This window comes from Ranitomeya variabilis, chromosome 1 (assembly GCF_051348905.1).
Source record: "Ranitomeya variabilis isolate aRanVar5 chromosome 1, aRanVar5.hap1, whole genome shotgun sequence".
Classification (NCBI taxonomy): Eukaryota; Metazoa; Chordata; class Amphibia; order Anura; family Dendrobatidae; genus Ranitomeya; species Ranitomeya variabilis.
In genome coordinates this window covers 511347028-511363699 of record NC_135232.1, presented here as the reverse complement: position 1 = coordinate 511363699, position 16672 = coordinate 511347028, and the positions used below count along the sequence as shown (strand labels likewise).

General features: G+C 43.3%; 1 protein-coding gene across 1 annotated transcript in view; it reads left to right on the top strand.

The window, feature by feature from the left end:
• Positions 1 to 16672, top strand: part of JAK3 (Janus kinase 3) — a 712213-nt gene that overhangs the window by 118980 nt on the left and 576561 nt on the right. The window contains exons 3-5 of the mRNA XM_077253311.1: positions 196 to 319; positions 2469 to 2586; positions 5739 to 5884. Of these exons, the coding sequence (XP_077109426.1) occupies positions 196 to 319; positions 2469 to 2586; positions 5739 to 5884 (388 nt within the window). The remainder of the gene's footprint in view (positions 1 to 195; positions 320 to 2468; positions 2587 to 5738; positions 5885 to 16672) is intronic.

Sequence of the window (16672 nt, the reverse complement as noted above, 5' to 3'; positions counted from 1 at the left end):
ATAAAAAGTGTATGTGCTTTTGTAGACATCAACATTGAAATTTCCTTGCCATGTGTTATGCGTAAATCCAGGACGTAGATTGCTATACCTAGACAATATGACACCATGTATGATCTGCTTCATCTTTTAAAATAAGAAAAATGTGTTTGTTTTTACTTTCAGTACAAATGTCTTATTTTTCTTCTGGTTACCCAGGAATCCTGCCTGTATATCATTCCTTGTTTGCACTGGTATCTCCTGATCTCAAGACCTGGTACAATCCAAATCACATATTTACACTGGATGAAGGAATAACTTATATTGTGCTTTATCGGATCAGGTGCTGCATTCCAATATTTTTTATTACTTAAAGGTGTATTCTCTAACTATTAAATTGCTTTAAGTTACACATCATGAAAATAACTGCTAAGCAAGTTTGCAATTGACTTGCTTTCTCTATTTGCTGTCATTCTCCTGCAATGAGAGCTTTTATTTTTCATAATTTACAGCTGGTTTCCAAGGAGCTTGGCCACTAGCACCCAGTTGTCCATTAGCTATATCCTTTATAAATATCTATATTTGAAGGGAATATGCCACACCAAATAATACTATTAACCTGAAGACATAATGGTTAATTTGAAGGTTAATAGTATTAGAGAGGACCCAGGCCACTGTACTGTGCAACATGTGGGAGAAAATGAACATTATTCCTCCCAGAAGCTGACAGTTTTCAGTCATAGAGGCATGATGGCAGCTCATGGGAGGAATAAAGTTAATTTTCTCCAGGGAGCTCAACTTTCAGTACCACGGCCAGGTGTTGGCAGATATGCAACATATACAGACTTATTTGTGTGCAGGAGGAGTTTACACGTTTCTGACAGTAGATGGCAATGTTGTTACTGTTATATGCTTAGTTGAATGTAAAGCATATACTTGTATTTTGGTTTCACTTTCTCTCTGGTAAAAGGTCCTTCAGACTTCCTGTTATGCTGTATTAAGAAGCTGATGCATGTACCTCATGTTCTGTGTAGATAAAAGTTGAATTACCCCATATAATCTACTCCCACAAGTTTCTTCTGTGACCAAACTATGCAACACCAGGCACTAATAGTAATGCTATTAACCTGCAGATTAACTTCATATCTGCAGAGCGAGAGAGTAAAATACAGCAGGAGCTGACAGGATAAAATAGATGGATTACATACAGAATATACACATAGAATAGATAGATGTATAGTTGTCAGTGACAAATACAATTAGTACAGTATGTGTGCAGCTTACTGTACATGTATATAATTAACAAAAGATTATTTTTTTGAAAAAAATGGCGTGGGCTCCTGCATAATTTTCTTAAACAGCAGAGGGAAGGCCGATGGCTGGGGGCAGATGTTTATATCCTGGGAAGGGGGTAATACCCATGGAGCTTCCGAGGCTATAAATATCAGCTCACAGCTGTATATTTTGCCTTTTCTGGCTATTAAAAGGGGGGACCCCCAAAAAATGATCTAGGGATCCCCTATAATTAATAACCACCAAAGGCTATGCAGACAGCTGTGGGCTGATATTAATAGCCTAGGAAGGAGCCATGGATATTGGCCCCCCAGTCTAAAAACATCGGCTCTCAGCTGCCCCAGAAAAGGCACATCTATAAGAAGTGCCAATCCTGGCACTTAGCCTCACTCTTCCCACTTGCCTTGTAGCAGTGGCAAGTGGAGTGATAGTTGGGGGGGTTGATGTCAGCTTTGTATTGTCAGGTGACATCAAGTAATGGAGAGGCATCAATTAGACACCCCCATTACTAACCCCATTGTCATTGTATAAAAACGTATACACCCAGAAAAAAGTCATTTAACTGAAAGAATAATACTAACGCCTTTAATAAATCTTAATTAAACCATACTTACAGCATCGCCCATTCCACAGGCACCATTGTCTCCTGCAAAAGAGTTAAAATAAAAAGCAACAATATTCCTCACTTTTCCACAGAGAAGGTGATAATTAATTTGTCCCACGACGGGTCTAGCTCTGCTACAACTAATTGGCAGGCTGCATGGTTGCATGATGCGACCATACAGCCTGTCATCCAGCAGAGACACTGAGCAGCATGTACTCATTGTCTCCCCATGAACTCCTATTACCTGTCTGATGGCACCGTGGGCCTGAGAAAGTTCTCCTGCTTGCAGTGCCGTCAGAAAGCTCCTGGGACTTCACAGCCAATGAACTCACTTCATATGTGATGTCAGGGCGAGCGCAGTGGGAAATTTTCTAGATATAGATTTTTAATCGGATTGCATTCGCCCGATTTCAACGCAAGTGGGAATGAGCCCTTATTCAAGAACTTAAATGTAAGAAAAGAGAAGGGAAAGACACAATTTTCTCAGAAGAAGAGTAAAGACTCAGTTCACACTTTTCTTTGATAGTACCATTGGATTTACCAATTTATTTGGGCTATGATAATTACTTTTCTTTTTGCTTGTCTCCATCTGTAGATTCTTTTTCCCAGGTTGGATTGGAACCAGTGAACAAAAATCTGCACGCTGCTGCCTAATGAATTTGGCTCCTGAGCCAATTCTCAGCTACCAGGTTATAGACTATCTCTTTGCCCAGGTTAGTTAAGAAAACATGGTATCCTGCTATTTCAAGAGCTTATTCTTTTTATTTAATTATTGAGCAACCTTTGTAAAGCTATGAATCTTTGTAATATACTTCATTATTATATTTTGTTTTCTTCTCTCTTTAACACGATGCTATAACTGCTAGCATATTTACCTAGTTAGTGCTGTTTTAGTAGCTGATTTGTACTGCATGTCTATCATAATCCGTACTCCAGTATTAGCTTCTCTGCTTTCTTCGCCCATGCTCTGGCAGGGAGTGTTTGTAGACAGTATCTTAGCATGGGGGATGGAAGCTCTCACTATTTTGCTAGATATGTAGTTCAAATTTGCTACTATAACAGCATGAACTAGGCAGATAATCCAGTGCTTCCAGCCAGGTGTTAAAAATCGTAGGAAGAAAAAACAGTAATGGAGTATATTACAAATATTTGAAACTGTACAAAGGCTGATAAATAATTACTGGCGGTACATAAAAACAAAAACAAATAAAAACAACTAAACTATTAGTCTTTTACTATTGCTGAAGGATTATAACAATTCATTATTTTCCTATACAGCAGGGGTCCCCAACCTGTAGGTCGGGAGCCACAAGTGGCTCGCGTCCCATGAATTGTGGCTCGCGACTGTCTGCCAGCTTGGTGCATTTACTCCAGGTCTAGCAGACAGGTGTGAAGAGTACATCTCAAAATGGTGAATTTTTGAGTAGCCCTGCACAGAAGAGCAGATCTGGATGCACATATAATGGTACCTGTTAAAGGGGGCTTTGGTTGACACTACGTTGAGGGGGACAGGAGCAGGATGTTGCTCGTGACCCCCTCTCAGAGCTGAATGTGGCTCTCTAGGTCTAAAAGGTTGGGGGCAGCTGCTATAGAGTAACTTTAATTTGAATTATCTAAAATACATGTTAGGCCGGGGTCACAATAGCGATGAATACGGACAAGTGGTACGAGATAAAATATTGCATAGCACTCGGACCAGTATTCATCTATGAGGCAGCTCACATCAGAGTTTTTTTGCTCGACCGTTTTCAATGTGCGAGTGAAATCATAGCATGCTGCGATTGTCACTGACACTCGGCCGAATCTCACACCCATATAAGCTTATGGGTGCGTGTGAGACAACGCACATCACTCGGATATCATCCGAGTCATGTGCGATATACGCTGACCTCGGCAATGGAGGAAATGGAGAAATTAATTTTTCTGCCTCCTCCACAGCTCCCTATGGGAGGTGGAGCCGCATATTCATCAACTGTAATGAGCGGCACCACGTGACCGCTCATACAGGAGAAGCTGCGGGGCGGAGAGCAAGCGTCGAGGGAGACGGGTGAGTATTTTAATGCTGGCGGCCGGGCGCACAGGGGGTGGGAGGGGGGAGGATGCCCTAAAGTTTATTTTAAACACAAAAAAACAAAAAAAAAAAGATTTTTCATCCCTTCTCCCCAGCGAGCGCTGGAGAGAATGGATGAATGGCGGCTTCAGAACCATGCTGGGGGGACAGCGCTTACTGTAGCGCTGTCTCTCCTGCACGGTCCGTGTAGTACCCAGGCGGCACACGGCTGCCGCACGTGTGCCGCACGTGTGCCACACGGATGGCCTACGTGAGCTCATGGACACACGGACATGGATAACTCCGGTACCTATTTTTCCGGTACTGGAATTATCTGGATGTGTGAGACTGGCCTAAGGCCGGTTTCACACGTCAGTGGCTCCGGTACGTGAGGTGACAGTTTCCTCATGTACCGGAGACACTGACACACGTAGACACATTCAAATCAATGTGTCTCTGCACATGTCAGCGTGTTTTCACGGACCGTGTGTCCGTGTGCAAAACACGGAGACATGTCAGTGTTCGTGGGAGTGCACGGATTACACGGACCCATTAAAGTCAATGGGTCCGTGTAAAACACGTACCGCACACGGATGTTTTCCGTGTGCAGTCCGTGTGCCGTGCTGGAGACAGCGCTTACAGTAAGCGCTGTCCCCCCAGCATGGTGCTGAAGCCGCCATTCATCCGTTCTCTCCAGCGCCCAACCCCATACTCATCACTGTAATGGGCGGCACCACGTGACCGCTCATACAGGAGAAGCTGCGGGGCGGAGAGGAAGCGTCAAGGGAGGCGGGTGAGTATTTTAATGCCGGCGGCCGGGCGCACAGGGGGTGGGAGGGGGGAGGATGCCCGAAACTTTATTTTAAACCCAAAAAACAAAAAAAATAAGATCTTTCATCCCTTCTCCCCAGTGAACGCTGCTGGAAAGAACGGATGAATGGCGGCTTCAGCACCACACAGGGGGACAGCGCTTATTGTAGCGCTGTCTCTCCTGCATGGTCCGTGTGGTACCCAGTCGGCACACGGGCGGCACACGGCTGCCACACGTGTGCCACACTGATGTGCCACGTGCGCACACGGACACGGATAACTCCAGTACCGATTTTTCCGGTACCGGAATTATCTGGACGTGTGAGACTGGCCTAAGAAGCATGAGCAGTGACATAGAATCACTTTCCCTTTACTGAAGATTCTCACTCATTTTCTATGTGATGAAGCTTCAGACTGTTTTTCTTGCCTACTGTGTGTGATAGGTTTCTCCCAGTCAGCTTTCAAAAGCAGGAAGCAGGTCCAAGCTAAATCTAATAAAATAAACTAGGGATTCTGCACACAACTGACACAGAGCAGAAATGGTGTGTCACAATTTTGTAACTGCAGCTAATCATTGTATGGACTCACCTGCTATATTACTGCACACAGGACAGAGATGATATCATCAGCTGCATAAGAGAGGCATTCAGAGGGCATGTTAACCAGTAGGATACTACTGCCTTAAAACATCATACTCAACTTGTTCATAGATGTTTTTTAACCAAATGAACTCTGCCGCCCATTGATAGGGTGTAGCATGAAAAAGAAAGTTGCTGAGAATATTTATTTACATCAGCAGTATACCAGCATTCCTCCTTTTCTTGTACAATTATATTTTAGATTGTGCAGTATTGACTCTTGATTTTTCATGTAGGAATGGTTTACATTTTGGAAGAACGAATCTGCTTCTGATTTTATTGATTTACTTGTAGATAGAATAATAAGTGGCAGGAGAATAATGTGCTCATACCTCAGTTAGATATTTCCCTTTCTTCTTCATTGCAGTATCGGAGTGACTTTATAAATGGCCGGATCCAGCTGCCTGTTAGCATTGATGTTCAGGAGCAGTGCTTAGCTCTTGCAGTTTTGGACATGATGAGACTGGCACAAGAAAATGACAAGACCACAAAACAAATACTCAGTAGTATAAGGTAAGCAAGAACCATACAATGCCTATAAACCTCTAAGATGCAGGCATAGCTGTAGGGACTGATTATTTCATGAACTCACATTAACTACCTTGCAATAAAGGCCCATATAAGAGAACCAAACTTGGCAATTAAATCCTTTAACCCAAGGGTGGTTTGCATGTTAATGACCGGGCCAATTTTTACTATTCTGACCACTGTCCCTTTATGAGGTAATAACACTGGAAAGCTTCAACTGATCCCAATGATTCTGAGAATGTTTTCTCGTGAAATATTGTACTTCATGATAGTGGTAAAATTTCTTTGATATGACTTGTGTCTATTTGTGAAAAAAAAAACGAAATTGGACGAAAATTTTGAAAATTTCGCAATTTTACAACTCAGAATTTTCATGCCCTTAAATCACAGAGATATGTCACACAAAATACTTAATAAGTAACATTTCTCACATGTCTACTTTACATCAGCACGATTTTGGAGCCAAAATTTTTTTCTGTTAGGAAGTTATAAGGGTTAAAATTTAAACAGGGATTTCTCACTTTTACACAATTTTTTTAGGGACATTTGAAGTCACTTTGAGGGCATCTATATGATAAAAAATAACCAAAAGTGACCAATTCTAAAAACTGCACCCCTCTAGGTGTTCAAAACCACATAAAAAAAGTTTATTAACCCTTCAGGTGCTTCGCAGGAATTTTTGGAATGTTTAAAAAAAATGTACATTTAACTTTTTCTCACAAAAAAATTACTTCAGATCAAATTTTTTTTATTTTACCAAGAGTAACAGTAAAAATTGCATACCAAAAGTTGTGCAATTTGTCCTGAGTACGCTGATACCCCATTTGTGCAGGTAAACAACTGTTGGACGCATGACAGAGCTCGGAAAGGATGGAGCACCGTTTGACTTTTCAATGCAAAACTGGCTGGAATTGAGATTGGACACCATGTCGCGTTTGGAGAGCCCCTGATGTGCCTAAACAGTGGAAACCCCCAACAAGTGACACAATTTTGGAAAGTAGATCCCCCAAAGAACTTATCTAGATGTGTGGTGAGCACTTTAAACCCCCAAGTGCTTCACAAAAGTTTATAATGTAGAGCCATGAAAATAAAAAATCACATTTTTTTTCCACAAAAATAAACTTCTTGCCCCCAATTTTTTATTTTCCCAAGGGTAACAGGTGAAATTGGACCACAAAAGTTGTGCAATTTCTCTTGAGTATGACAATACCCCATATGTAGGAAAATACTACTTTTGAGGCCTGTTTCACAAGTCAATGACAAGTGGGGTTCATATTTGTGGGGTTGATGTCACCTTTGTATTGTCAGGTGACATCAAGCCCACGGCTTAGTAATGGAGAAACGTCTATAAGACACCTATACATTACTAATCCTATAGTTAGATGGTAAATAAATACACAGCCAGAATAAAGACTTTTATTAGAAATAAAACAAAACACAGCTTTACTTTTTTATTTAAAAATAACAAGCACAGTTATACTCACCAAACACCTATTCCACCGAAGCCTTCGTTCACCTGTAATAAAACTAAAATAAAAAAACAACAATATACCAAACCTGTCTGTCATTGTGTCCCACGCCGTAATCCATATCTGGGAGATAATGCTCTTTCAATCTGGATGGTGCCAAGATGCAACCATACATGCTGAGAACTACTGGTGAATGAGATGCTGAGGGGTGATGTCATAGAGGTTACCTCCGGTCACTGGGCTCCGTTCCCAGCCGGGAGGAGCTGGGGTGAGATCCCCGCTAGCACAGTGAGTGCTCAGACATGGATTATGGTGTGGGACAGAACGACAGACAGGTATGGTATATTGTTGTATTTTATGTTAGTTTTATTACAAGAGAACAAGGGCTTTATTTAGAATTAGGCGAAGTTGTAATTATAGTTTAATTAAGATTATTAAATGAGTCTGTGTCATTTTTTCAATTAAAGGTCTTTATTCTTGATGTGTGTTTTTTCATACAATGTGACTATGGGGTTAGTGTTGTGAATTCTGTTCTCGAGCTCCCTCCTGTGGTTATGAATGGTACTTCGGCGAGTTCTGTTCATGGACTCCCTCTGGTGGCTGTGAGTAGAGCTGCTGGTTCTGAGATTCCTTCTTCAGCTGATCTTGTTCAGGCCTTGGCTGGCTGCTCTATTTAACTCCACTCAGATCGTTACTTGATGCCAGCTGTCAATGTCCTAGTACTGGTTCAGTTCTCTTGGATCTTTCAGATGACCTGTCTTCTTCAGCAAAAGCTAAGTCCCTGCTAGCTTATTTGTTACCACTGTTTTCTGTCCAGCTTGCTATCATGATTTTGTCCTGTTAGCTGGAAGCTCTGGGATGCAGAGTGGCACCACCGCGCCGTGAGTCAGTGCGGTGGTTTCTTTTGCACACTCTGTGTGGTTTTTTGTTAGTTTTTATGCTGACCGCAGTCTGTTTAGTTAAGTCTGGCCTCCTATGCTGAAACCTATTTCATTCCTGTGTTTGTGACTTCCATCTTAACTCACAGTCAATATATGTGGGGGGCTGCCTATTTCTTTGGGGAATTTCTCTGAGGCAAGGTAGGCTGTATTTTCTATCTTTAGGGGTAGTTAGCTCTTAGGCTGTGAAGAGGCGTCTAGGCAGAGTCAGGAACGCTCCACGGCTATTTCTAGTTGTTGTGATAGTATTAGAGGCTGCAGTCAGCAGAGCTCCCACTTCCCAGAGCTCGTCCTGTATTATTAGTTTTCTCATCTGGGCATTTCTAGTGCTCCTAACCACCAGTTCAATCATAACAGTACAGCTGGCCCACAAAGTGTTAATGCATCTGAATAGAGGGATAAGAGAAGTTCTGAGACCATTTTTTTTCCCTCTGCAGTGTGTTTTGTTTCTCTTTTCCCCTAAATCTCTGGGTGGTTCAGGACACAGGTGTAGATATGGACATTCAAGGTCTGTCCTCTTGTGTGGATCAACTCACTCCAAGGGTACAAGGCATTCAAGATTATGTAGTTCAGAACCCGATGTTAGAACCCAGAATTCCAATTCCTGATTTGTTTTCTGGGGATAGATCTAAGTTCCTCAATTTCAAAAATAATTGTAGACTGTTTTTTGCTTTGAAACCCCGCTCCTCTGGTGACCCCATTCAGCAAGTAAAAATCATTATTTCTTTGCTGCGTGGCGACCCTCAAGACTGGGCATTTTCCTTTGTGCCAGGAGATCCTGCATTGCGTAATGTAGATGCATTTTTTCTGGCGCTTGGATTGCTTTAAGATGAACCAGATTCAGTGGATCAGGCAGAGAAAATTTTGCTGGCTTTGTGTCAGGGTCAGGATGAAGCGGAGGTATATTGTCAGAAGTTTAGAAAGTGGTCTGTGCTTACTCAGTGGAATGAATGTGCCCTTGCGGCAATTTTCAGAAAGGGTCTTTCTGAAGCCCTTAAGGATGTTATGGTGGGATTCCCCACGCCTGCTGGTCTGAATGAGTCTATGTCCTTGGCCATTCAGATCTATCGACGCTTACGTGAGCGCAAAAATGTGCACCATTTGGCGGTGTTTCCTGAGCAGAAGCCTGAGCCTATGCAATGTGATAGGACCTTGACCAGAGCTGAACGGCAAGAATATAGACGTCAGAATGGGCTGTGTTTTTACTGTGGTGACTCCACTCATGCCATCTCTGATTGTCCTAAGCGCACTAAACGGTTCGCTAGGTCTGCCACCATTGGTACGGTACAGCCAAAATTTCTTTTGTCCGTTACTCTGATTTGCTCTTTGTCGTCCTATTCTGTTATGGCATTTGTGGATTCGGGCGCTGCCCTGAATTTGATGGACTTGGAGTTTGCCAGGCGCTGTGGTTTTTTCTTGGAGCCCTTACAGTACCCTATTCCATTGAGAGGAATTGATGCTACACCTTTGGCCAAGAATAAGCCTCAGTACTGGACTCAATTGACCATGTGCATGGCTCCTGCACATCAGGAGGTTATTCGCTTTTTGGTGTTGCATAATCTGCATGATGTGGTCGTTTTGGGTTTGCCATGGCTACAGGTCCATATTCCAGTATTGGATTGGAAATCAATGTCTGTATCCAGTTGGGGTTGTCAAGGGGTACATGGGGATGTCCCATTGTTGTCTATTTCGTCTTCCCATCCTTCTGATGTCCCTGAGTTCTTGTCAGATTACCGGGACGTATTTGATGAGCCCAAATCCAGTGCCCTACCTCCTCATAGGGATTGCGATTGTGCTATTAATTTGTTTCCTGGTAGTAAGTTTCCGAAGGGCCGACTGTTCAATTTATCTGTGCCAGAACACGCTGCAATGCGGAGTTATATAAAGGAGTCCTTGGAGAAAGGGCATATTCGCCCGTCGTCGTCACCGTTGGGAGCAGGGTTCTTTTTTGTGGCCAAGAAGGATGGTTCTCTGAGACCTTGTATAGATTACCGCCTTCTTAATAAAATCACCGTCAAATTTCAGTACCCTTTGCCGCTACTGTCTGATTTGTTTGCTCGGATTAAGGGAGCTAGCTGGTTCACCAAGATATATCTTCGAGGGGCGTATAATCTTGTGCGTATTAAACAGGGCGACGAATGGAAAACAGCATTTAATACGCCCGAGGGCCATTTTGAGTACTTGGTGATGCCATTCGGGCTTTCTAATGCTCCATCTGTGTTTCAGTCCTTTATGCATGACATCTTCCGAAAGTACCTGGATAGATTCATGATTGTATATTTGGATGATATTTTGGTCTTTTCGGACGATTGGGAGTCTCATGTGAAGCAGGTCAGAATGGTGTTCCAGGTCCTTCGTGCTCATTCCTTGTTTGTGAAGGGGTCTAAATGTCTCTTTGGAGTTCAGAAGGTTTCATTTTTGGGCTTCATTTTTTCCCCTTCTACTATCGAGATGGACCCTGTTAAAGTTCAGGCCATTTATGATTGGACTCAGCCTACTTCTGTGAAGAGCCTTCAGAAATTTCTGGGCTTTGCTAATTTTTACCGTCGCTTCATCGCTAATTTTTCTAGTGTTGTTAAACCATTGACTGATTTAACCAAGAAATGTGCTGATGTGGTCAATTGGTCCTCTGCGGCCGTTGAGGCTTTTCAGGAGCTGAAGCGTCGTTTTTCTTCTGCCCCTGTGTTGTGTCAGCCAGATGTTTCGCTCCCGTTTCAGGTCGAGGTGGATGCTTCTGAGATTGGAGCAGGGGCTGTTTTGTCTCAAAGAGGTTCTGATGGCTCTGTGATGAAACCATGTGCTTTCTTTTCTAGAAAGTTTTCGCCTGCTGAGCGCAATTATGATGTGGGTAATCGAGAGTTGTTGGCTATGAAGTGGGCGTTTGAGGAGTGGCGACATTGGCTTGAAGGAGCCAAACATCGCGTGGTGGTCTTGACGGATCACAAGAATCTGACTTATCTCGAGTCTGCCAAGCGGTTGAACCCTAGACAGGCTCGATGGTCGCTGTTTTTCTCCCGCTTCAATTTTGTGGTTTCGTACCTTCCGGGTTCTAAGAATGTGAAGGCTGATGCCCTTTCAAGTAGTTTTGTGCCTGATTCTCCGGGAGTTCCTGAGCCGGCTGGTATTCTCAAAGAGGGGGTAATTTTGTCTGCCATCTCCCCTGATTTGCGGCGGGTGCTGCAGGAGTTTCAGGCTGATAGACCTGACCGTTGCCCAGCGGAGAAGCTGTTTGTCCCTGATAGATGGACTAGTAGAGTTATCTCTGAGGTTCATTATTCGGTGTTGGCTGGTCATCCTGGAATCTTTGGTACCAGAGATTTGGTGGCTAGATCCTTTTGGTGGCTTTCCTTGTCATGAGATGTGCATTCTTTTGTGCAGTCCTGTGGGACTTGTGCTCGGGCTAAGCCCTGCTGTTCTCGTGCCAGTGGGTTGCTTTTGCCCTTGCCGGTCCCGAAAAGGCCCTGGACGCATATTTCCATGGATTTTATTTCAGATCTCCCTGTCTCTCAGAGGATGTCAGTTATCTGGGTGGTTTGTGATCGCTTCTCTAAGATGGTCCATTTGGTACCTTTGCCTAAATTGCCTTCCTCCTCTGATTTGGTTCCATTGTTTGTCCAGCATGTGGTTCGTTTATATGGCATTCCGGAGAACATCGTGACGGACAGAGGTTCCCAGTTTGTTTCAAGATTTTGGCGGTCCTTTTGTGCTAAGATGGGCATTGATTTGTCTTTTTCTTCAGCTTTCCATCCTCAGACAAATGGCCAAACCGAACGAACCAATCAGACTTTGGAAACATATCTGAGATGCTTTGTTTCTGCTGATCAGGATGATTGGGTGCCCTTCTTGCCTTTGGCTGAGTTCGCCCTTAATAATCGGGCCATCTCGGCCACTTTGGTTTCGCCTTTTTTCTGTAATTCTGGTTTCCACCCTCGTTTTTCTTCAGGGCAGGTTGAGCCTTCGGACTGTCCTGGTGTGGATTCTGTGGTGGACAGGCTGCAGCAAATTTGGACTCACGTAGTGGACAATTTGACATTGTCCCAGGAGAAGGCTCAACATTTCGCTAACCGCCGTCGCTGTGTTGGTCCCCGACTTCGTGTTGGGGATTTGGTTTGGTTGTCATCTCGTTTTGTTCCTATGAAGGTTTCGTCTCCTAAGTTTAAGCCTCGTTTCATTGGTCCTTATAAGATTTCTGAAATTCTTAATCCTGTGTCATTTCGTTTTGACCTTCCTGCTTCTTTCGCCGTCCATAATGTGTTCCATAGGTCATTGTTGCGGAGATATGTGGCTCCTATGGTTCCCTCCATTGATCCTCCTGCCCCGGTGTTGGTTGAAGGGGAGTTGGAGTATGTGGTGGAGAAGATTTTGGATTCTCGTATTTCGAGACGGAAACTTCAGTACCTAGTCAAGTGGAAAGGTTATGGTCAGGAGGATAATTCCTGGGTGGTTGCCTCTGATGTTCATGCTGCCGATCTTGTTCGTGCCTTTCATTTGGCTCGTCCGGAGCGGCCTGGAGGCTCTGGTGAGGGTTCGGTGACCCCTCCTCAAGGGGGGGGTACTGTTGTGAATTCTGTTCTCAAGCTCCCTCCTGTGGTTATGAATGGTACTTCGGCGAGTTCTGTTCATGGACTCCCTCTGGTGGCTGTGAGTGGAGCTGCTGGTTCTGAGATTCCTTCTCCAGCTGATCTCGTTCAGGCCTTGGCTGGCTGCTCTATTTAACTCCACTCAGATCGTTACTTGATTCCAGCTGTCAATGTCCTAGTACTGGTTCAGTTCTCTTGGATCTTTCAGATGACCTGTCTTCTTCAGCAAAAGCTAAGTCCCTGCTAGCTTATTTGTTACCACTGTTTTCTGTCCAGCTTGCTATCATGATTTTGTCCTGTTAGCTGGAAGCTCTGGGATGCAAAGTGGCACCACCGTGCCGTGAGTCGGTGTGGTGGTTTCTTTTGCACACTCTGCGTGGTTTTTTTATGCTGACCGCAAAGATACCTTTTCTATCCTCAGTCTGTTTAGTTAAGTCTGGCCTCCTATGCTGAAACCCATTTCATTCCTGTGTTTGTGACTTCCATCTAAACTCACAGTCAATATATGTGGGGGGCTGCCTATTTCTTTGGGGAATTTCTCTGAGGCAAGGTAGGCTGTATTTTCTATCTTTAGGGGTAGTTAGCTCTTAGGCTGTGAAGAGGCGTCTAGGCAGAGTCAGGAACGCTCCACGGCTATTTCTAGTTGTTGTGATAGTATTAGAGGCTGCGGTCAGCAGAGCTCCCACTTCCCAGAGCTCGTCCTGTATTATTAGTTTTCTCATATGGTCATTTCTAGTGCTCCTAACCACCAGTTCAATCATAACAGGTTAGTAATGGGGGCATCTTATTGACGCCTCTCCATTACTAATCTCGGGGCTTGATGTCACCTGACAATACAAAGATGACATCAACACCACAAATATGAAGTCCGCTTGCCACCGCTACAGGCAAATGGGAAGAGCCGGGCAAAGTGCCTGAATTGGCGCTTCTAGTAGATGTGCCTTTTCTGGGCAGCTGCAGGCTGCTGTTTTTTTGCTGGAGGGGTGTTGTGAATTCCGTTCTTGGGCTCCATCCTGTGGTTACGAATGGTATTTTTGGGAGTTCTGCTCTCGGGCTCCCTCTGGTGGTTTCGAGTGGAACTTAGCAGCTGCTTTCACTAATCGGTTCCCTGGCCTTGTTATTTAACTGGGCTTTTGGCTGTAGTTGATGCCAGCTGTCAATGTTTTTCCTGTGGATTCAGTTCTTTCCTGGAAGTTCTCTTTTGGCCAGTTCATTTTAGCTTAAGATAAGTTCTGCTAGTTTTTGGGTGTTTCCCTGCTTATGACCTTCTGTTCAGTTTAAGTTATGTCTCTTTTGTCCAGCTTGTCATTATGAAATATTCCGGCTAGTTGGAAGCTCTGGGGTCGCAGATTTGCCCCTCCACACCGTGAGTCGGTGTGGAGGTTATTTTTGTAAACTCTGCGTGGACATTTAGTTTTTATACTGACCGCACAGTAGCCTTTTCTATCTCTGTCTATTTAGATAGTATTGGCCTCCTTTGCTAAAATCTAGTTTCATTTCTTAGTTTGTCATTTCCCTCTCCACTCACCGTCAATATTTGTGGGGGGATATCTTCCTTTGGGGGTTTCTCTGAGGCGAGATAGTTTTCCGTTTCCATCTTCAGGGGCAGCTAGTTCTTAGGCTGTGAAGAGGCGTCTAGGCAGAGATAGGAACGCTCCACAGCTATTTCTAGTGTTGGTGTTAGGAGTAGGGATTGCGGTCAGTAAAGCTACCACCTCCTCAGAGCTTGTACATTATTTGTTTTACCCACCAGGTCATTTCTGTGCTGCTTCGTAATCACTAGGTCATATCAGTGATTTCTGTCTGTGGAGCTGCCACCTTCTCTGAGCTTGTCCATGATTGGTTTTACCCACCAGATCATCTCAGTACTGCTCCGTAACCACCAGGTCATAACAGAGGGGTCAATATCCATGTCCCCTTACCAGCCTGAGAATACCAGCCCCTAGCTGTGAGCTTTAGCAAGGCTGGTTGTCAAAAATAGGGAGAACCCCACACCACTTATTTAATTATGAAGCTGACTGCTGAGGGTTGCAGCCCCCAGCTGTGAGTTTTGCCTGGCTGATTATAGAAAACACAAGGGAATCCATGCTATTTTTTTCATTCATTTATTTATTTATTTATAGCACTGGCAGCGGCTGATGAATACCCCCATCATCTGCTCCTGCTGTCACTGTTATTAGCAGCAGCAGGGGTAGGCTGATGGGAGTAATAGTCCCATCAGCCACCGCCTGCTGTCTCTTTTTTCACTTAAATATAAATAAAATAAATATAACTCTCATCATTCTATCCTGTTCGCACCGATCACTGGCATAGCAGGGGAGAATGATGAGACCATGTTCAGCACCCAGCAACAGGGAACAGCGCTTACATTAACGCTTCTTCCCTGGTGCTCATCTGTGTGGTAATGATGTGGAACACGCATGCCACATGTGTGCCACAAGTATTACAAACACGGACACTGACATCTCCGGTACCAGAAATATCAGGACGTGTGAAAGAGAATCAATAGCGGGTTTTTGTGATTGGCAGCTGTCACACACTAAAAGACTGATTTTACTGCAAAAAATAGTTCTTGCATCACAACATTTTGAGAGCTATAAATTTTCCATATTTTGACCCACAGAGTCATGTGAGGTCTTGTCTTTTGCGGGACGAATTTATGTTTTTATTTGTACAATTTTCGGGCACATTACATTTTTTGATCGCTTTCTATTTTGATTTTTGGGAGGCAGAATGATCAAAAACCAGCAACTCATGAATTTTTTTTTTTTGGGGGGCGAGGGCGTTTATGCAGTTCCATGTGTGGTTAAATTGATAAGGCAGTTTTATTCTTCAGGTCAGTACGATTACAGCGATACCTCATTTATATTTTTTTATGTTTTGGCGCTTTTATACAATAAAACTGTTTTTTAGAAAAAATAATTATTTTTGCATCACTTTACTCTGAGAGCTATAACTTTTTTATTTTTCCATTGATGGAGCTGTATGGCAGCTTATTTTTTGCGGGACAAGATGACATTTTCAGCATTACCATGTTTATTTATAAGAGTATGTGCACATGTTGTGGATTTTGCCGGGGATCCGCAGTGGATCCGCAGCGAATCTGCAGCTGCGGGTCCGCAGCAGTTTTCCATAAGTTTACAGTACCATGTAAACCTATGGAAAACAGAAACCGCTGTGCCCATGCTGCGGAAAAAAACGCACGGAAACGCTGTGGTTTACATTCCGCAGCATGTCAATTCTTTGTGCGGATTCCGCAGCGGTTTACACCTGCTCCTCTATAGGAATCCGCAGGTGTAAAACCGCAGGTGGAATCCGCACAAAATCCGCACAAACTCCACTGTAATTCCGCAGGTAAAACGCAGTGCCTTTTACTTGCAGATTTATCAAATCCGCTGCGGAAAAATCTGCAGACCTCTAGAATACGTGTGCACATAGCCTATCTGTTTTTTTGATTGCGTGTTATTCCACTTTTTGTTCGGCAGTATGATGATAAAGCATTCTATTTTTTGGCTTGTTCATTTTATGGTGTTCACTAAAGTGGTTAACTAGTGGGACAGTTTTATAGGTCAGGTTGTTGCAGATGTGGCGATACCAAATATGTGTACTTTTATTGTTTATATTTTTTTTATTCAAATATTTATTTAGAGATAGAATACATATTGATTTTTTAATTATAATTTTTGAATTTAAAAAATATATATTTTTATAATTATTTAAACTTTTTTTTTTTTTTAACTTTTTTCTAACTTTTTTACTTTGTCCCACTATGGGACAATCATTTTT